At 42.1% G+C, this 22268-nt stretch overlaps 1 protein-coding gene across 1 annotated transcript in view; it reads left to right on the top strand.

The window, feature by feature from the left end:
• The window catches only part of grin1b (glutamate receptor, ionotropic, N-methyl D-aspartate 1b), a gene marked incomplete at its 5' end in the record, with an annotated part of 70806 nt that extends 48538 nt beyond the window's left edge, over nucleotides 1-22268 (top strand). Inside the window, 6 exons of the mRNA XM_083979799.1 lie at nucleotides 924-1081; nucleotides 2509-2670; nucleotides 2754-2863; nucleotides 3968-4113; nucleotides 17465-17563; nucleotides 21378-22268. Coding sequence (XP_083835925.1) covers nucleotides 924-1081; nucleotides 2509-2670; nucleotides 2754-2863; nucleotides 3968-4113; nucleotides 17465-17563; nucleotides 21378-21443 — 741 coding nt within the window. The 3' untranslated portion in view covers nucleotides 21444-22268. The remainder of the gene's footprint in view (nucleotides 1-923; nucleotides 1082-2508; nucleotides 2671-2753; nucleotides 2864-3967; nucleotides 4114-17464; nucleotides 17564-21377) is intronic.

Below are 22268 nucleotides of genomic sequence, written 5' to 3'. Positions count from 1 at the left end.
TGGTAGAGGGGACTGAGACCAGATGCAGAGCTACTTGGAGCTAACGTCTGGACAGCTGGGAACAGCTTTTTATTCTGCTTGAAGAAAACTACATGAAATTGATGCGTATCCCTCTTTCATATTGTCATTATTGGTAACCGTTTTATAAAAGCAATATATCACTCCAGTCCGTGGTCTATGCTCATTCTACCACTCTAAGGGAGAACAACCCCCCTTAGCCGTGATATAATGAGCATAGACCACGGACTGGAGTGATATATTGCTTAAACATATAACACATATATAAACCAGTTCAGGATGAAGTCCTGTGGCCTGACCCAGTACAGAGAAATGATGCTGTGGCTGAGTGATGCACTTCTCATTTCCATATTTTTATATAGGCTTATACTGTATACAAGTGCTAAATGCACACGATTTCTGTTTGTTTTTGTACTGTACAAGTGCTACGTTTAAATGCACAGGTTTTTTGTTTTGCAACATGCATTTAGCTACAGTGAACAATAAACATTTATTTCTACACCTTCATGTCCGGAGCATTGTGTTTTCTATTTGTCTATGTAGTGTTTAGTGACTGGCTCAGTAGTGGTTTTAATTTTGATTTGAAAACATAGTTCAGTTTTGAGCACCAGATTAAACTGTTTTGAGGTGAAAGTTTGGTTTTGCAAGAAGAGTCTGAGGTTTTGTGAATGTAGCTTGAAAACTGGGGTTTGTGTTCACAGTTTAGAGAAAAGGAGAGAAGCTTTAGAGAAATGTGTCTTAGCAATGGAGAAAAACTGTAATTAAAACAGGACGACAACAACACCACTAAATGGTAGTGATGATGGTGGTGTCCCACAGTGATGAGGTCACCTGTCAATCAGAGGCTGTGGTTGTGCAGTGTGTGACCCAGTGTGTGTGTGTGTGTGTGTGTGTGTGTGTTCCAGCTGCGTAACCCATCAGATAAGTTCATCTACGCCACAGTGAAGCAGAGCTCGGTGGATATCTACTTCAGACGGCAGGTGGAGCTGAGCACCATGTACCGACACATGGAGAAGCACAACTACGAGAGCGCTGCCGAGGCCATCCAGGCCGTCAGAGACAAGTAGGCCCCGCCCACTCTCAGTCAGGCCCCGCCCACTCATACACTGGCCCCGCCCACACACACTCGTGGATGATGTATACTTTTTTAGTATTCGCCGAACACTTAATAATAGTCGACGAATAGTCGAATATTCGCCAGATTATTTTTTTCTAAATCCATGCAGCACCTCAGCTGCCAGCCATAAACCTACACTGAGTTTGCTTTTGTTATAAATACACAATGTATTTGCTGTCATCCATTGTGGATAAGCATTTACATGTATTAAATCTTTCATACATTAGGAAGTCTCACTATTATTTGCTATTCATTTCAATACGTTCTAAAATAAGTATTTTTTTTAATCTGTCAGTCATAAGCAGAGCTGTCAGACACTCCTCCGCTCTAAATAGCCATATAGCCTTTAGCCTGACTTAAGTTATCACCTTCGGTCGTTGTTACATGCTATAGAACTTAGAAATAAAATAAAATGTCATGTTGACTGATCGGTTCATTGTAAAACATTTATTTATTGATGTAAATGTGGTGATTTTTGTACATACAGAGCCCTGGGTAGCGCAGCTGTTCTGTCCAATAACGTTACAAACCTGAAGCTTCACTTTACATTCAAACTAATATTGCTGATACAGTTGTTAGATTTCATCAATGAGAACAACATTTGCTCCTAAAAAATAATTTAACGAGCCGGCGGTAACCCTCTAAATCCTGCGGGTAAGTTAATTAGCGATCGTTTTCTCCCCCGGGATGACGACGGAGGTTGGCCGGCCGAGCAGCTCTGCAGTCTGGGAAAGGGGACTCGCTGCTCACACAGGCGGAGCTTCACTGATCCGGAAAATGTCCAAACAGGCGTCATTTGGATAAACTAACCGCACATTAAGCATCAAAACGGTTACTTCCTCTCATGAAAAAATATTAAAACTTAATAAAGTGACATATTAACAGTGCTACCACGGGAATCAAAACAGTTTTTAGCTGCTTTGGCTTCACCACAATGCATTCTGTAGAGCATTAATGCAGACGCCGTTCCACTGCTTTATTACAGCTTTTGAAAAAAGACGAATACTCGACTATGACTCACAGCGTCGAATAGTAAATAAACTTCTGGGTGCATGTTTGAGTCGCCATCTGACGCTGTCTGTGGCTTTGAGGGATGGAAACAGCCTAAGCAGCAGAACTTCAATCCGCGCCCATTCATCGTTGCCGTGGCGATGCGGGGACAGACACAACTACCGCAAAACAGGAGACATTAAACTGAACATCTTCAGATTCCTTCTTTTAGACCTAAAATGTTAGGAACATACAGCCCCCAGTTGAATTTGGCCAGAATTGTCCTTTAAGACGACACAAACACACGCGCCGTAACATCGTATATGTTATGTAACGTTATCCACCGCTCCAGTTATTGATTTATGGATGTTTTCCCGCTGCAGTAAGCTCCACGCCTTCATCTGGGACAGCGCCGTGCTGGAGTTCGAGGCGTCGCAGAAGTGCGACTTGGTAACGACAGGAGAACTCTTCTTCCGCTCCGGCTTCGGGATCGGGATGAGGAAAGACAGTCCGTGGAAACAGAACGTATCTCTGGCCATTCTCAGGTAAAAACTCACCTGGATGATGACTCACCTGGACGATCCAGCACGGTCACATGACCCCCCGTCCTCTCCTTGTGTCTCCTCAGCTCTCATGAGAACGGCTTCATGGAGGATTTAGACAAGACATGGGTTCGATACCAGGAGTGTGACTCCCGGAGCAACGCCCCGGCAACGCTCACCTTCGAGAACATGGCAGGTAGGAAACCGCTCACTGCTGCTGGAGACGAGACGAGACTGGTCCAGACTGGTCCATGGACCAATCTGGACCAGTCCCAGCCTGGTCAGATGCTACATGAACTGATGAAGCCTCTTGGATGAGAGGTGAAACGTCTTCCTAGACAAATAACTAAGTCCAGTTGCGTTCGATTTAACCTCCTTTGAAATACTATGACCTGGACAAATGAGAATATGCACAGGCCTACTTACGGGTAGAAAACCAGCACGTAATTTGAATGAGATCAATAGTAACGAACGAGAGTTTAGCTATATATCATATTTTTCACGCCCTATCACCGTTTAGACAAATCTGAAATGATTGAAGAAACATTACTATTTCTGTGTGTGTGTTTTGTGTTGCTATGTGTTGTATTTATTCAGTTTGGGGGAATCACAGTGTCTAGAAAGCATCAGTGGCTGCAGCTGACAGGGACAGCTAACGGTAGCTAAGCTAACGGTAGCTAAGCTAACAGTAGCTAAGCTAACGGTAGCTAAGCTAACAGCAGTAGCTAAGCTAACGGTAGCTAAGCTAACGGCGGTAGCTAAGCTAACAGCAGGACGTCAGCTGTTAAAACCCTCCCGTTGTGGGACACGACATGAAACTACTCCAGTTAGCTCAGTCATGTTGGAACTCAGATATCCGCTGGAGAAAATATTTTTTCATGGAGCGTTTATTGAGTCACTGAGTTATTAAAGTTAAACAGGTAGCTAACCGTTAGCCCGGCTAATCTATGATAACCATGACTAATTACAAAAATGTGCACACAGAAATAGTAATGTTTGTCCAATCATTGGTTTTATAGACTTTACAAACATCAGATTAGTCTAAACGGTGATATAGTAACATGAAAAATTAGATATATATTGAAACTATCGTCCGTCTCTATTGTTCTCATGCTGGTTTTCTACCAGGAAGTAGTGGTAAACAACAAGGAGATTCGTCCTATATAAATTTAATAATCGTGATTTTTTTCTCTGACAATAATGGTACCAAGAAAATCTAAAATCCTGATATCTCTGGTCCAAGCCATCGTGGCTGTATTATGGTCTGTATGGTGGTGACATCATGACGTGTCGTCCTCAGGTGTGTTCATGCTGGTTGCCGGGGGCATCGTGGCGGGGATCTTCCTCATCTTCATCGAGATCGCCTACAAACGGCACAAAGACGCTCGCAGGAAACAGATGCAGCTGGCCTTCGCTGCTGTCAACGTGTGGAGGAAGAACCTGCAGGTAGCTACCGGACTCTGCTCTACTGTCTTCTACTGTCTTCTACTGTGTTCTACTCTACTCTACTGTGTTTTACTCTACTCTGCTCTACTCTGCTCTGCTCTGCTCTACTGTGTTTTACTCTACTCTGCTCTACTCTGCTCTGCTCTACTGTGTTTTACTCTACTCTGCTCTACTCTGCTCTACTCTGCTCTACTGTGTTTTACTCTACTCTGCTCTACTCTACTGTGTTCTACTGTCTTCTACTGTCTTCTACTGTGTTCTACTCTACTCTACTCTACTGTGTTCTGCTCTGCTCTGCTCTGCTCTACTGTGTTTTACTCTACTCTACTCTACTCTGCTCTGCTCTGCTCTGCTCTACTCTACTGTGTTTTACTCTACTCTACTCTGCTCTACTGTGTTTTACTCTACTCTGCTCTACTCTACTCTGCTCTACTCTACTCTGCTCTGCTCTGCTCTACTCTGCTCTACTGTGTTTTACTCTACTCTGCTCTACTCTGCTCTACTCTACTCTACTGTTTTCTACTGTGTTCTGCTCTACTCTACTCTGCTCTACTCTGCTCTACTCTACTCTGCTCTACTCTACTCTGCTCTACTCTACTCTGCTCTGCTCTACTGTGTTTTACTCTACTCTACTGTGTTTACCTCTGCTCTGCTCTGCTCTACTCTACTGTGTTTTACTCTGCTCTACTCTACTCTACTGTTTTCTACTGTGTTTTACTCTACTCTGCTCTGCTCTACTCTACTGTGTTTTACTCTACTCTACTGTGTTTTACTCTGCTCTACTCTGCTCTGCTCTACTGTGTTTTACTCTACTCTGCTCTACTCTGCTCTACTCTACTCTACTGTTTTCTACTGTGTTTTACTCTACTCTGCTCTGCTCTACTGTGTTTTACTCTACTCTACTGTGTTTTACTCTACTCTACTGTGTTTTACTCTGCTCTACTCTACTCTGCTCTACTCTGCTCTACTCTGCTCTGCTCTACTGTGTTTTACTCTACTCTGCTCTACTCTGCTCTACTCTACTCTACTGTTTTCTACTGTGTTTTACTCTACTCTGCTCTGCTCTACTGTGTTTTACTCTACTCTACTCTACTCTGCTCTGCTCTACTGTGTTTTACTCTACTCTACTGTGTTTTACTCTACTCTACTGTGTTTTACTCTACTCTACTCTGCTCTGCTCTACTGTGTTTTACTCTACTCTACTGTGTTTTACTCTACTCTACTGTGTTTTACTCTACTCTACTCTGCTCTACTCTACTGTGTTTTACTCTACTCTACTGTGTTTTACTCTACTCTACTCTGCTCTGCTCTGCTCTGCTCTACTGTGTTTTACTCTATTCTACTCTACTCTGCTCTGCTCTACTCTACTGTGTTTTACTCTATTCTACTCTACTCTACTCTACCGTCAGCTGCTTTAACCTGAGTCTTCTGCTCCCCGGCGTTTTATTTTGAAGGAACATGCGGTTGTGTAGCTGTTTGGCGTTTTATTTTGAAGGAACATGCCGTTGTGTAGCTGTTTGGCATTTTATTTTGAAGGAACATGCCGTTGTGTAGCTGTTTGGCATTTTATTTTGAAGGAACATGTCATTGTGTAGCTGTTTGGCATTTTATTTTGAAGGGACATGTCGTTGTGTAGCTGTTTGGCATTTTATTTTGAAGGAACATGTGGTTGTGTAGCTGTTTGGTGTTTTATTTTGAAGGAACATGTGGTTGTGTAGCTGTTTGGTGTTTTATTTTGAAGGAACATGTGGTTGTGTAGCTGTTTGGTGTTTTATTTTGAAGGAACATGTGGTTGTGTAGCTGTTTGGCTGACTGAACGCCGTCTGTCTGACCTCATGAGCAGCTCACGCGTCGGTAGTTTAGCTTCAGGGTGAACGGGTGAACGGGTGAACTGGTGAACAGGTGAACGGGTGAACTGGTGAACGGGTGAACCGGAGAACGGGTGAATCTGATCTGTTGATGTGTCTGGATGAACTCGTGGCTGAAACGAGACGACTGATTCCTTTTAACAACGTTTCGATTCGCGGTCGCCGGTACGATTCTAGGACGATCTTAATAAAAAAAATAAAAAATAAAATATCAAACTGCACAAAATGGAGACCAACAAAACGATATATTTGACTTCTAATGCATCTCTGCATTCAGAGCATGTTCACAAAAGTGAATAAATATCAAATTGCACAAAATAAAGACCCACAAAACAAAACAAGATTCACTGCATTCAGGCCACATTAATAAGAAACTGATATCTTTGCATTCAGAGCAAATGGAGCAAATAATAAGAAAGTGAGGAGGAGCATTACAACTGCATGTGTTCACGTGTCTCATGTGCCTTTCAAAATAAGTTATTTTTCAAAATAAAAGACATGCATTCACACATGTCACACACACATCACACATCACACACATCAGATGTGCATTAAATGTTAGGCTATTTACTTTTTTGACCAGCTGTCCGCGACCCATCCAGAACGGGTCCGCGACCCACTTTTGGGTCCCGACCCACCAGTTGAGAACCACTGATTTAGAACGATACGATCCGATACGAATCAGTGACTTTTTAGCCTAAATTTCAACCAGTGTGACTGTGAAATAAATAAGTAAATACCTGGAGATAGTGAGAAGGAGCAGTAGTTCAACAGCTCCCAGGTGTGTCCCATATATTCTGATATTCAGAACAGCAAAAAACAATTATTACTGATAACACTAAAGCAAGAGGCACACAGCAGGAAAGGAGACACTTTTCTACTTATTTATATCTACGCATCATCAACACCATTTCTAAACCCATCTGTCAGACATCTGGCTCTAATGGGGATGACTGGTTTAACGTGTCTTTATCATTAAAAGTGCTATAAAACAAAACACACACACATCCATATAAAGTTTGCAGAGTTTAATTCCAATGTGTATCAAGTTAATTGATTATTACTAGTATCAATATAATTGATTATTTACCATTTAAAACAACGTTAGATTGATCTATGTCCCCTGGAAGGCCATCTAGCCGAGCAAAGATCGATGTAGTTGGATCGTACACTGCAAAAACTCCAAATCTTACCAAGAATATTTGTCTTATTTCTAGTCAAAACAAATCAAATTATACTCAAAATAAGACTCATCACATAAAAAGTAGCTTGTTTTGAGACACTTTTTTACTTCTTTCAAGCAGATTTTCACTTGAAATAAGTAGAAAAATCTGATAGTGGAGCAAGTTTTTCTTTCCCAAAAAACTGCTTTCACTGGCAGATTTTTCTACTTATTTCAAATAAAAATTTGTTTGAAACAAGTGAAAATGATCTAAAAACAAGTTAATTTTTAGGTGATGAGTCTTATTTTAAGTGGAAAGAGATTAGTTTTGACTAGAAATGAGACATTTTGACAAGAAATAAGACAAATATTCTTGGAAAGATTTTGAGTTTTTTGCAGTGTATGAATATGAACTGCGTCCTGGTCCTGTGTGGCCTCAGCGCTGGGGGGCGAGGGGCTGTGAAGTGATGCGGACCAGTGGCTCAGTGGGTTGTTTCCTCCTCTGGACGACGAGGTGCCTTCACGGCGCTCGAGGCTGCGCTTCATCTCTGTGGCTGCTGCTGCTGCTGCTGCTGCTGCTGCTGCTCGCTGAGGCATGATGGGAAAATGAAGACGAGGCGTTGTGTCCTTCCACATGGCTGCTTTGTGTCGGCGGGTCAGAGGATCTTCTCCCCGGCCGTGCGGCTCGGCTGGTGTCAGGAACGAGGCCGAGGAGCCGAGGAGCCGAGTCGTTAGATGAATCTGCCGAGTCGCTGTCACAACGAGCGACTCGGCAGATTAACAGCCCTGATTCCTCTGGACAACGAGGGAGAGCAGGTCTGAGGTCAGCTGTCTGTTAGTCTGAGAGGAACTGACCTCACAACAACAACAACGTCCACAGACTGAAGGACTGAGGCTGTGACATCACGTGTTAAAGGGATAGTATCATTTTTTTTTTAAGTGGGGTTGTATGATCTCCAAATAGCCCCTAAGTACTTTAATTGCAGCAGATGACTCTCTGCACTCCTCCCGTTAGCAACGCCAGCCCATAGCCCATAAATTATATTATAGCGAACAATGGAACTGTGTTTTTTTTTTTTCAGGTAAAACCTCTTTTAGGCCGTGAAAATAGGCCGTTTCTTTGGGTCTGTTCACAACACTGTATGTTGTAAATCTCTGGGCAGGGCTATTATGGGCTGGCGTTGCTAACGGGAGGAGTGCAGAGAGTCTTCTACTGCAATTAAAGTCCTTAGGGGCTATTTGGAGATCATACAACCCCACTTTAAAAAAAGTGATACTATCCCTTTAAAGACGAAACTACGGTGGCCCCGAGGACTCAGCTCACTGCAGCTTAACGAGACACACAGAGACACAAACGAGCTACGAAGTCAGAAAACTACTTCACCTCACAACACAACAGGAAGTGTTTCTGGGGACACAATAAAGTGAGGGACCGGTCTGGGGACATACAGGCTGTGTCCGAAATCCCCCCCTACTCACTATATAGTGACCACGCCATTTTGTAGTGGTGTCCGAATGTTTAGTGATTATTAATGTTCACTATATAGTGCACTGAATCTATCCCACAATTCACCACGAAATGTAGTGAACATCCGATGGTCACTAACCGGAGCAAGATATCCCATCATGCATTGCGGTCACGGATCGACGCCGTTAACACACCGGCCCAGAACGACCGGTGTAGCTACCAAATAAATGCAGTAGTGACCGGTGTAGCTACCAAATAAATGAAGTAGTGACCGGTGTAGCTACCAAATAAATGAAGTAGTGACCGGTGTAGCTACCAAATAAATGAAGTAGTGACCGGTGTAGCTACCAAATAAATGCAGTAGTGACCGGTGTAGCTACCAAATAAATGCAGTAGTGCAGCAGCCTCTCAATAAATGTGTCCGGCTGCCAGAGTTGTCCGGTCGCAGCTTCCACAGACTCCCACAACAAACGTTGGAGCAAATTTCCTAACAAGCGTTATAAACTGACCACAGACCCTGGATAGCGAGGCTAATTTCTGTTAGCCCGTCTATGGTGTTTTACATTAACGTTAGCATTAAGCTAGCGGACGTTATGCTTAGTTGTGACACTGGCTGTGTGTGTTTTGAATGTTGTTTCAAACTATGTGGGTTTGATTGAACATCTTTGAAGCTTAAATATATATATATATTACCGCTTAATATATTGCTTTACTCCTCTACACCGGCCGTTACCATGGTTGTATCCATGGTACCTGCACCGGCCGTTACAATTGCGGTCGGAACGTTTTAATTACGCGACGTAATACGTCATTAACTGTGCGGCGGAGTAGTGTCAGAAAGTGTTTTTTTATTTGACCAGTGAGTCACTATATAGTCACTATATTGAATTCACTATATAGTGAGTAGGGAGGAGGGAGGGATTTCGGACACAACCACAGTTTTTCTCCATTGCTAAGACACATTTCTCTAAAGCTTCTCTCATTTTCTCTAAACTGTGAACACAAACCCCAGTTTTCAAGCTCCATTCACAAAACCTCAGACTCCTTTTGCAAAACCAAACTTTCACCTCAAAACAGTTTAATCTGGTGCTCAAAACTGAACTATGTTGTCAAATCAAAACTAAAACCACTACTGAGCAGCCACTAAACACTACATAGACAAATAGAAAACACAATGTTCAGCACATGAAGCTGTAGAAATAAATGTTTATTGTTCACTGTAGCTAAAGGCATGTTGCAAAACAAAAAACCTGTGCAGTTACTGTAGTACTTCTCTCCTTCCCTTTCTTTCACCCTCCTCCCTCCCTCCCCACATCCATTTCATCCCCTTTTCCTTCCTTCTTCTTTTTTCTTTTTTTCTATTTATATTAAAGATAACAACATTTATACAACGAACAGCCACGTTACTGTAACCTTTTCTCATGGTGATAAATCTGAATATCTCATTATTACTAAATGACCGTTTCCATAATTAGGACAATTATCATGAATGAACTCATTCAGAGCTCCGTCTTTTCTTAAAAACTAAAACCATGTATAAATTTGGTGTTTTTTTTCCTTTAATGAACTTGACGGACGTCTGTGTCTGATCTTAAAAATATCTCATCATGTCATTGATCCAAACCTGGAAGAGGAACTAAGAGAGAGAAGAAAGCAGCAGCCGAGCGGTGACAGGAAGCTGAGTTCACTCTGCTTCCTACAATAGAAGATCAGATGTTTGTGTGAAGTCTTTGTTCCAGATGTTTTTCCTCCTCGTCAGCAGCTGGACTCACATTAATAATCATCTCTCTCCGCTCTGCCTGGATTAGCACTTCAAACACTAGCTGCTAAAGGCTAACGGCTAGCGGAGGATGATTAGCACTTCAAACGGCTGCGTCCTGAGGAGAGGAGTTAGCAGCGGCGGCGGCGGCGGATTAGCACATGAAACAACGACGGTGAAACCATGATTCAAACCAGAAATGAGATGAATCCAGACACATCAACAGAAACATGAGGACAGATCAGAGCTGTGAACGTCCACACAGCAGAAGGTGTCAAGTCCTCGTTCTTATCTTCTTATCTTATCTTTTATTTTGGTAACGTACAGATTGTGTTCTGGTGGTTAAAGTCTGCAGCACCAACTGTTTCCAATCCTCAAAGAAGTAGCTGGTCTCCTGTACACTGCAAAAACTCCAAATCTTTCCAAGAATATTTGTCTTATTTCTTGTCAAAATGTCTCATTTCTAGTCAAAACTAATCTCTTTCCACTTAAAATAAGACTCATCACCTAAAAATTAACTTGTTTTTAGATCATTTTCACTTGTTTCAACCTAATTTTCACTTGAAATAAGTAGAAAAATCTGCCAGTGAAAGCAAGGTTTTTGTGCTTGTAATAAGGAAGAAAAACTTGCTCCACTATCAGATTTTTCTACTTATTTCATGTGAAAATCTGATTGAAAGAAGTAAAACAAGCTGCTTTTTAATGCGACGAGTCTTATTTTAAGTGAAAAGAGTTTAGTTTTGACTAGAAAGGAGACATTTTTACAAGAAATAAAGACAAATATCCTTGGAAAGATTTAGAGTTTTTGCAGATTGCTGGTCCGGGTTTGAGAAAATAAAAGCTGAGTCTCCGTTAGAAACAGGGTCTATTTCTATTTTCTACAAGTGAATGTGCAAAACCTCTCAAAGCCCACGATCGCCTGTTCCCTTTCTAAGCTGCTTCATTCCTGCTACAGTTCTCAACGGGCCTGAACATTAAAACCGCATCCGATCATGTTGTTCGGTCCGATGAGGACTGTGACTGGGCCGAGGAAAGAGGCGGAGCCTAAATACAGTCTGTGGGCGGAGCTACACATGTTTTTATTGATTAGAAGTTGAATGTGAGCTGGTTAAACTAGTAAATGAAGCTGCTCTGGATCCAACTCTTCTGTTCTGACTCTGTTAAACAGAACATAAGATTTGTTCTAGATTAAATAAAAGCCTGTCCCATGTAGACGCCTGTCTCTGATACATTAGGATCCTTCGGACGATATTTAGATCCATTCCAGAGCCGTGTAGATCCATACAGTGGGAGTGATCAGGGCAGCAAGATGCAGTCTCTAAATAACACGTTATCTGCTGTGAAACTTGTTCATTTCACCAACATTTTGTTATGAATGGACCACCGTTCCTTTAAATGGGGACATAACCATTAAGCACATAGCATGGGTCCATGGCTACATTGCATGTTTGTGTAATAGGCAACAGCTCATGCAAAGATTCTTTCTTCTCTTTAGCCTCAATGCATAATATTCATTTATGCTTTTACAGAAAAACACCATCATTCAACTTCGAAATAAACGTTCAGTTTAAAGCAAAGTTCAATATTTACAACTGCGTGGACTCCGCGTACGGCGCAAGAAATGTGGGAAAACGGCATCTAAGCTGTCTCGTACGGGACAAAATCAAAATATGGGATGTTCCGGACAAAATCGGAAAAGTTGTCAACCCTAACGAAGCCGTCTTCCACCACAATAAGAACAACTTGTTGAATGTGGCTAAATACACATGACGCGCTAACCGGTTAGCGGCTAGCTCTTTCATTGTTCTTCTGATTGGACCGGTCAGAATTAGATCATGTGATGCAGATGAGACGTAAGCTGTGATTGGACAGTCGCTGCTGGTTTAAAGGGATCGTTCAACATTTTGGCAAATTGTGCCCATTGCCATAATCCCTATAGTTTTAGGAGTAACGGAACACTACAGGACGGAGTTGTTTTAGAGGTAAATTCATGCAAAACCGCTGATGCGCGTTGCCTTCAGGGACAGTTTTTCATCAACAGTCTCTGTATTTCCCTCTAAAACAACTCTGTGTGGTAACGTTGTGTTATTATCTCATAGCGTGGTTAATGTGCAGCTCACAACTTGTCCACCAGAGCGTTGTGGAGTTGTTGGATTGTGTATTTGATGAGTTTGATGAGGGAAACCAAGAAATCCCATAATGAGCCTCCGTAGCGTAGCTCTGAGCAGCTCACGGCTCTGCTCCGCCGTTCTAAAAACAGCTTGCACCGACAATTAAAGGTAACGAACCTACTGCTATGACTATAGGGATTATGGCAATGGGCCAATTTGAACTTCAATGTTGAACTATCTCTTTAACAACTTTATACCACCAGAAAACATTGTGTTGATCATGTGATGCTGAGATAAGGGCTTGGCTACGATGCTATATGAGCGGCAGCAGCAGAGTAGAAGACAGTAGAGTGCAGTAGATTTAATGCAGAGCATCATTGACTGTAACTGAGTTGTCCAGGTTGAGCTCACGTTGTCTCAGAGCCGGTTGGAAGTGGATCAGTGTGGACGGTGTTAGCTTTGTTCTTCCCACTGGATTCTCTCTGCTCACCGACTCTGATGTTTGACCGATGGAGAAGAGCTCGGCCCTGATTGGACCCTGAAGTAGGTTTCTGGGTCTCCTCCTGTCTGACTCCCCAGTCTGTGTCTCAGGGCTGGAAATGCACTGTCAATCCATGATCAATGTGTTTTATTGACTCAATGTGTCGACCCAGACTCAGCCTTTAAAACTCTGCTCTGGTCACATTCTCGATTTTTCCTCTCGTCATCAAATGTTCAGACTCAGACCAACGGTCAGTAACAACAACACAAAGGTTCACATTGTCTGGTTTTTCCACCAGACAGTTTCATGTTTACAGTAATACACAGACAGAAGGAGATTTAAAGGGGACATATTATGGAAATAGCACTTCATGAAGGCTCTTTAACATATAGTACATTTGGGTGGTTGCCTTCTGCCCCCAAAATGTGAAAATCCACGTGGTTTTACCAGCTGTTTCTGGATTTGCATAAGGTCCAGGTAGAGGCTCATTTGCATTTAAACAGATTAAACTAATTCTGAACAGGGCTGCTTTGAGTGGATGAAAAGAGCCGAGATGTTTGATCCTTGAGGTATTTTGACCGATGCAGGTCACAGACATGTCTGTAAGACACTGGGGAACTGTTTTTAATTTGTGTAGAAGACAGCTCACCATCGCTCTGACTGCTGTTCCCTGGTGTGTTCACTGACCTCATGTACGATCCTCCAACGTTAATGCACCTGATGTGAAGTGGATCGGCCTTCCTCCAAGAACAGAGCTACGGTGGTCCTGAAGCTCAAACTCTGCCTGTTTCACATGTTCACATTCTACCTAATTTCAGATTCGCTGATTTGAAACATCTTTTTGACTTTTCATGAACAATATCATGTGTAGAGTAATCCAACGTTAAGCTCAGTATCTACATGTATGTGATTATGTGATGATTCTTGTATTAGATGTTTAATATTAATAACAACAAGAAAGTTGTGAATGGACCCGAGACTGAAGGTCAAAGGTTCAAACTGAGGTTTTCTTTTTATGATGTTTGAAGTTGAACATCATGACACCATCATTCATGTGTTGCAGCCCCTCCCCTCTGTGTTTTGTGTTCACACATACACACACACACACTGGCATTATAGCAGCACAGTGTTGGTATAATGATCTGATGTGTTCAGGTTTAACACCCCCCCCCCCCTCCAGGTGTCGTCCCCTCTGTTGTGTTTGACGTTTGTGTCTTTGAGCCTCGTGTCATTGATTTACCTGCTGCTGTGTGTTCGGCGGTAAAACAGAGTCACGCTCTTTGTTTTACTGAAACATAAAAACATCAACTCATCTCAAACACAAGCTACACACACACACACACACACACACACACACACTTTACTGTGTGTGGTACTGCACCAGTCCATTCAGTGTTATTCTGTACTAGTCCAACATACTGTCACAGTAATATTGTACAGCAGTATCATTTATTATAACATATATATACTGTATATACTATATGTTACTGTACTGTATGGTGTCTCATAGGACTGTTACTGTATTACACCATGCTGCTACACAACATTAAACTGTATGAAGTAGTTAAAGTGCACTATGGTCAACTCACTGTAAATACACACTGTTACACACACACTGACTCAGTCATCAGTGATAGTGAGTTCAGTGAATTCAGCGATAGTGAATTCAGTGATAGTGAGTTCAGCGAATTCAGCAATAGTAAGTTCAGTGATAGTGAATTCGGCGATAGTGAGTTCAGCGATAGTGAATTCAGCGATAGTGAGTTCAGTGAATTCAGCTATAGTGAATTCAGTGATTGTGAATTCAGTGAATTCAGCGATAGTGAATTTGGTGATAGTGAGTTCAGTGAATTCAGCAATAGTGAGTTCAGCGAATTCAACGATAGTGAGTTCAGTGAATTCAGCGATAGTGGATTCAGTGATAGTGAATTCAGCGATTGTGAGTTCAGTGAATTCAGCGATAGTGAATTTGGTGATAGTGAGTTCAGTGAATTCAGCAATAGTGAGTTCAGTGATAGTGAGTTCAGTGAGTTCAGCAATAGTGAATTCAGCGATTGTGAGTTCAGTGAATTCAGCGATAATGAATTCAGTGAATTTGGTGATAGTGAGTTCAGTGAGTTCAGCAATAGTGAGTTCAGTGAATTTGGTGATAGTGAGTTCAGTGATAGTGAGTTCAGCAATAGTGAGTTCAGTGAATTTGGTGATAGTGAGTTCAGTGAATTCAGCGATAATGAGTTCAGTGAATTCAGCGATAGTGAATTCAGTGAGTGTGAGTTCAGTGAATTTAGCGATAGTGAGTTCAGTGAATTCAGCAATAGTGAGTTCAGTGAATTTAGCAATAGTGAGTTCAGCGATTGTGAGTTCAGCGAGTTCAGCAATAGTGAGTTAAGTGATAGTGAGTTCTGTGAATTCAGCGATAGTGAGTTCTGTGAATTCAGCAATAGTGAGTTCAGTAATAGTTAATTCAGTGAGTTCAGTGATAGTTAATTCAGTGATAGTGAGTTCAGTAATAGTTAATTCAGTGAGTTCAGCGATAGTGGGTTAAGTGATAGTTAATTCAGTGATAGTGAGTTCATTGATAGTTAATTCAGTGATAGTGAGTTCAGTCATATTTAATTCAGTGATAGTGAATTCAGTGATAGTTAATTCAGTGAGTTCAGTAATAGTTAATTCAGTGATAGTGAGTTCAGTAATAGTTAATTCAGTGTGTTCAGTGATAGTGAGTTCAGTGTGTTCAGTGATAGTTAATTCAGTGAGTTCAGTGATAGTTAATTCAGTGAGTTCAGTGCTAGTTAATTCAGTGATAGTGAATTCAGTGGGTTCAGTGATAGTTAATTCAGTGAGTTCAGTGATAGTGAATTCAGTGAGTTCAGTGATAGTTAATTCAGTGATAGTGAGTTCAATAATAGTGAATTCAGTGAGTTCAGTGATAGTTAATTCAGTGATATTGAGTTCAGTGATGGTTAATTCAGTGGGTTCAGTGATAGTTAATTCAGTGAGTTCAGTAATAGTTAATTCAGTGATATTGAGTTCAGTGCTGGTTAATTCAGTGAGTTCAGTGATAGTTAATTCAGTGATAGTTAATTCAGTGAGTTCAGTGATAGTTAATTCAGTGATAGTGAGTTCAGTGAATTCAGTGATAGTTAATTCAGCGATAGTGAGTTCAGTGATATTGAGTTCAGTGATAGTGAGTTCAGTGATATTGAGTTCAGTGAATTCAGCAATAGTGAGTTCAGTGATATTGAGTTCAGTGATAGTGAGTTCAGTGATATTGAGTTCAGTGATAGTGAGTTCAGTGATAGTTAATTCAGTGAGTTCAGTGATAGTTAATTCAGTGATAGTGAGTTCAATGAATTCAGTGATAGTTAATTCAGTGGGTTCAGTGATAGTTAATTCAGTGATGGTGAGTTCAGTGAATTCAGTGATAGTTAATTCAGTGGGTTCAGTGATAGTTAATTCAGTGAGTTCAGTGATATTGAATTCAGTGAGTTCAGTGATAGTTAATTCAGTGATAGTGAGTTCAGTGAATTCAGTGATAGTTAATTCAGTGAGTTCAGTGATAGTTAATTCAGTGGGTTCAGTGATGGTTAATTCAGTGATAGTGAGTTCAGTGAATTCAGTGATAGTTAATTCAGTGGGTTCAGTAATAGTTCATTCAGTGAGTTCAGTGATAGCGAATTCAGTGATAGTTAATTCAGTGAGTTCAGTAATAGTTCATTCAGTGAGTTCAGTGATAGTTAATTCAGTGATAGTGAGTTCAGTGATAGTTAATTCAGTGAGAGTGAGTTCAGTGATGGTTAATTCAGTGATAGTTAATTCAGTGAGTTCAGTGATAGTTAATTCAGTGATAGTGAGTTCAGTGAATTCAGTGATAGTTAATTCAGTGAGTTCAGTGATAGTGAATTCAGTGATAGTGAATTCAGTGATAGTGAATTCAGTGGGTTCAGTGATGGTTAATTCAGTGATAGTGAGTTCAGTGAATTCAGTGATAGTTAATTCAGTGGGTTCAGTGATAGTTAATTCAGTGATGTGAGTTAAGTGAATTCAGTGATAGTTAATTCAGTGGGTTCAGTGATAGTTAATTCAGTGATAGTTAATTCAGTGAGTTCAGTGATAGTGAATTCAGTGAGTTCAGTAATAGTTAATTCAGTGAGTTCAGTGATATTGAATTCAGTGATAGCGAATTCAGTGATAGTTAATTCAGTGAGTTCAGTAATAGTTAATTCAGTGAGTTCAGTGATATTGAATTCATTGATAGTGAGTTCAGTTAGTTCAGTGATAGTTAATTCAGTGATAGTGAGTTCAGTGATGGTTAATTCAGTGAGTTCAGTGATGGTTAATTCAGTGAGTTCAGTGATAGTTAATTCAGTGATAGTGAGTTCAGTGGGTTCAGTGATAGTTAATTCAGTGATATTGAGTTCAGTGATGGTTAATTCAGTGGGTTCAGTGAGTGTGACCTTGGTGTTAACGTGTGTGTGCACCTATCGTATGATTTATTTTAGGATAGGAAAAGTGGTAGAGAGACCGAGTCCAAACTGAAAACCTCTTTTAGGTCCACGACCTCCGACCTCAAACGCCTCAGGGCCTCCGGGGACGCCACGGTAAGGAGATGAAGAGCACCTCCTCCTCCTCCTTCCCTTCCTCCTCCTCCTCCTCATGTCTGCCTCCTCATCTTTTATCTTTTCTTCTCTCCTCCCTCTCTGCGTCTGTCACATATTTTTATTTGGTCACTACCAATGTTTTTGTTTGTCATTTCTCCTCCTCCTCCTCCTCCTCTTCCTCTTCCCCTCTCCTCCTCCTCCTCTTCTCCTCTCCTCCTCCTCCGCTTCCCCTCTCCTCCACCTCCTCTTCTCCTCTCCTCCACCTCCTCTTCTCCTCCTCCTCCTCCTCTCTCCTCCTCTTCTTCCATCATCTCCTTGCTGACTCATCCTAGCAGTCGTCTGTCCGCCATCTTCTCCATCAGCTCCTCTGTCCCGGTGAAGTCAGACAGACGAAGGACTGAAGACACAAAACGTTCAGTTCATCAGTTGAGGACCGGGGGGGTGGGGGGGGTGCGGGGGTGGGGGGGTCGGTGGGGGTGTTTGGTATAAATGACAATGTCCTCTTGCAAAGGAGAGGTGAGGAGGGTCAGACTGTGTGGTCTCTTTTCTCCCGTGGACCTTGTTGTGCTGTCGTCGTCGTCCTGTCTTTGTCTCCTTCCTGTCCGCTGTCTGTCCTCTCCTTTATGTCCTGTCTTTGTCTTTGTCTTTGTCTTTGTCGTCCTGTCCTGTCCTGTCTGTCCTCTCCTGTCTGTCCACTGTCTGTCCTCTCCTCCCTGTCCTGTCCTGTCTCTGTCCTCCATCTCACCGTCCATGCTTCACCAGTTCTGCAGGACTTCAGACCGTCAGACGTCGGCGTTCGGCCGCTGGAGACCAGTTCTCCTCCTCCTCTAACTCCTCTTGTTTTCAGGAGCTGCTGAGGTTCACCTGTTAACTCCTCCTTCCCCTCCCCCCTCCTCAACCCTTCAACCCCCCCCCCCCCCCCCCATACAGGACTCTGCAGTTGTTGATTGATTGGCTCCGCCCACTGCCGCCTCGGGACGATCACATCAGTTTGACTCTGTAGCCTCCACAGATCAGATGACATCACTTTTTTTTTTTTAATGACTTTCTTTATTGGAAGCAATTCCACAGGTAGCAACATATCAGTACAAAGTGACAGAGAAGACTTCCATTCTATCATTTTCCCCCATTTTTTTTTATCCCTCCCACAATCCCGACCCACTCAAAGGTTTACAGTTCTATGAATCCAATAACAACATGGAAACAGTACAGAATACATAGGCTACAACAAATACATGAATAAGGAAAATGATAAAGTAGACAAGCAAATGAAATAAAAATGTTAAAAACAAGAAGAAGAAAAAAAAAAAAAAAAAAAAAGCCCCAACAATAATAACGTGGGGGGGGGGGGGGGGGGGCGGGGCTCTAACTCATTTCTCTTTGTTCTCATCTCTCTTTATTTTCTATATGAGTGTTTTTCCTCTCAGTGGATTTCAATGGTGTCCAGACTCTACACACACACACTCACACACTAACACACACACACACACACACACACACGCTGCCTCTGTCCTCCTCTGCAAGCACGACTCACCTGTAGAGCCAAACAACAACGACAACACAACACACGACCCCTCATGTTACCCCTGGACATTTTTGTGATAGTGATCACTAGTGATAGTGAATTTGGCGATAGTGAATTCAGCGATAGTGAGTTCAGTGAATTCAGCGATAGTGAATTCGGCGATAGTGAATTCAGTGAATTCAATGATAGCGAGTTCAATGAATTCAGCGATAGTGAATTCAGTGATAGTGAATTCGGCGATAGTGAATTCAGCGATAGTGAGTTCAGTGAATTCAGCTATAGTGAATTCGGCGATAGTGAATTCAGTGAATTCAACGATAGCGAGTTCAATGAATTCAGCGATAGTGAATTCAGTGAATTCAGCAATAGTGAGTTCAGCGATAGTGAGTTCAGTGAATTCAGCTACAATGAGTTCTGTAAATTCAGCGATAGTGAATTCAGCGATATTGAGTTCAGTGAATTCAGCGATAGTGAATTCAGTGATAGTGAATTCTGTGAATTCAGCGATAGTGAGTTCAGTGATAGTGAGTTCAGCGATAGTGAGTTCAGTGAATTCAGCGATAGTGAGTTCAGCGATAGTGAGTTCAGTGAATTCAGCGATATTGAGTTCAGTGAATTCAGCGATAGTGAGTTCAGTGATAGTGAATTCAGTGATAGTGAATTCTGCGATAGTGAGTTCAGTGAATTCAGCGATAGTGAATTCAGTGAATTAATCGATAGCGAGTTCAATGAATTCAGCGATAGTGAATTCAGTGATAGTAAATTCTGTGAATTCAGCGATAGTGAGTTCAGTGATAGTGAGTTCAGCGATAGTGAGTTCAGTGAATTCAGCGATAGTGAGTTCAGCGATAGTGAGTTCTGTGAATTCAGCTACAATGAGTTCTGTGAATTCAGCGATAGTGAGTTCAGCGATGGTGAATTTAGTGATAGTAAATTCGGCGATGGTGAATTTAGTGATAGTAAATTCGGCGATAGTGAATTCAGTGAATTCAGCTATGGTGATTTCAGTGAATTCAGCGATGGTGAATTCAGTGAATTCAGCGATGGTGAATTCTGTGAATTCAGCGATGGTGAATTCAGTGATAGTGAATTCTGTGATAGTGAATTCAGTTATAGTGAGTTCAGTGATGGTGAATTCAGTGAGTTCAGTGAGTTCTCCGATAGTGAGTTCAGTGATGGTGAATTCAGTGAGTTCAGCGATTGTGAGTTTTTGTCAATCTCTCACACTTTTCCAGAACTGAAATCTGAACAATGGATAAAGCTACTTTCAAAATTCTTGTTTTATTTTGTTGACACATTAGAGTCAGAAGTTTTGGAGGAGGAGGAGGATTTTGGATATCTCTTTTTATCACAAAATACTGTCACCAGCCCTAAAGAAAATAAAATTTCGCTGTTTTTGTTTTTTTCTTTTAGTAATAAAATGTTGTATGAATGATATATCAACAATCCCCTTAAGAATATAGACAGGAATAAAAAAAAAAAATTTTAAAACTTAGTATGAGAAACCATGTGTTTTTGCAGCTAAAACAACTGGCCAGGAAGGGGTTAAAACATTTGAAACTCATGTCAAAAGTGATTTTCATGTTTAGTCAAGACCCAGCCCGATATGTATCACAAATATTTTGTGAGTAAAGTTAAATGTCTCACTGGAGGTAAACAACATTTTTGTCCAGATTGTAAAAACTGAAGGGTCGTCTGAGGGTTGTTACTGTTGTTGTTGTTGTTTGGCTGCAGGAAGCAGAGAAACAAACAACTGCTTCGGTCTCTGGGATTCTCAAGTCGTTTCTACTTCCTGTTAGAGCGACTTCAGTATAAAGCTCCGACTTTATTCTTCTCCTGTGTTTTATTTTGAAAATCTAAAAAAACAAACCCTCTCTCTCTCAGCTTCTCTCTGGAGCTCCAGTTGCATCAGGCCGGTGTCAGCCAATCAGAAGAGAGGAGGAGGAGGAGGTTCTGAACCTCTCTTCTGATTGGCTGACTGTTTTCTAAAGTGATCCAATAGAAAACAGAGCAGATTTCAGAATAAAAGACTCAGAGAAACCAAATGGTAACAAAGAGTTTGGGTTCAACTACAGATTATTAAACGATTATCGATGATCAATACAGCTGCAGGTTCATCAATCAACCAATCGGCTGTGACTGGGAGGTTGGTTTCCACGGTTTCCACGGTGTGTGTGCGTCGCGGCCTGAACAGCTGACGTGTGCGTGCGTGTGTGTGTGTCTTCAGTGAACTAATTAATGTGTGTTTGCTTCTTTTTTTCTCCCCCCTTGTTTGTCCCTCTGCTGTAGCCGTACCCGACTGACATCACCGGCCAGCTCAACCTATCAGATCCCTCCGTCAGCACCGTGGTCTGAGAGAGAGAGAGAGAGAGAGAGAGCTTCACTGCTGCTGCTGAGCCACACACACACACACACACACACACACACACACACACATAGACACACACACACATTATGTAAACACACTGTTGGACTGAGCCCCTGAGACAGGAAGGAGATATGATGGCACCACTGGTCTTTTGGACACAAACACACACACACACACACACACACACACACCATCTGTTGTTCCGACCCCCCCCCCCCTCCCCCTACACACACACCCCCACCCACCTACTGCAAACACACACATACACACACACACAAACACACACACTCGCCTTGCTCCACTTGTAGCCATCAGCCTCCTCCAATCAGAGGGTCTTTTACTTTGAAAGAACTGTTACTATACAGACTGCTTTTATTTTGGTAGATGTCTGTGATGTTGCACAGTTGGTTTCCTGTTTCCTGTCTGTCGCACCGATGTCATTCATCCATCCATCGTCCTCCTGATCCTGATCCTGACCCGGTCTCAGACCCGGTCCGGCTGCCGGCCGGGCGGCGACGCCTCGCTCCACAGCTCCACAGCTCCACAGAACGTATCGACCAATCAGGAGCCTGATCAGTGGTCGGTGGGCGGAGCCTCTGGGACAGGAAGTCGTTTGGTAACGTGGAGCCACAGACGAACCGGACTGAGGTTCTGTCCCGACTTGTGGGTTCTGAACCGACAGTTTGGTTTATCTACTTAACGTCTCCTTATATGAACACACACACACACACACACACACACACACACACACACACACACACACACACACACACACACGTAGATTATTGTAGAAAGTTTCAAAGAGACAAGAA

This window comes from Trachurus trachurus (assembly GCF_905171665.1).
Source record: "Trachurus trachurus genome assembly, chromosome: 9".
Lineage (NCBI taxonomy): Eukaryota > Metazoa > Chordata > Actinopteri > Carangiformes > Carangidae > Trachurus > Trachurus trachurus.
The sequence above is the reverse complement of the archived record's forward strand: the minus strand, read 5'-3'. Positions and strand labels throughout refer to the sequence as shown.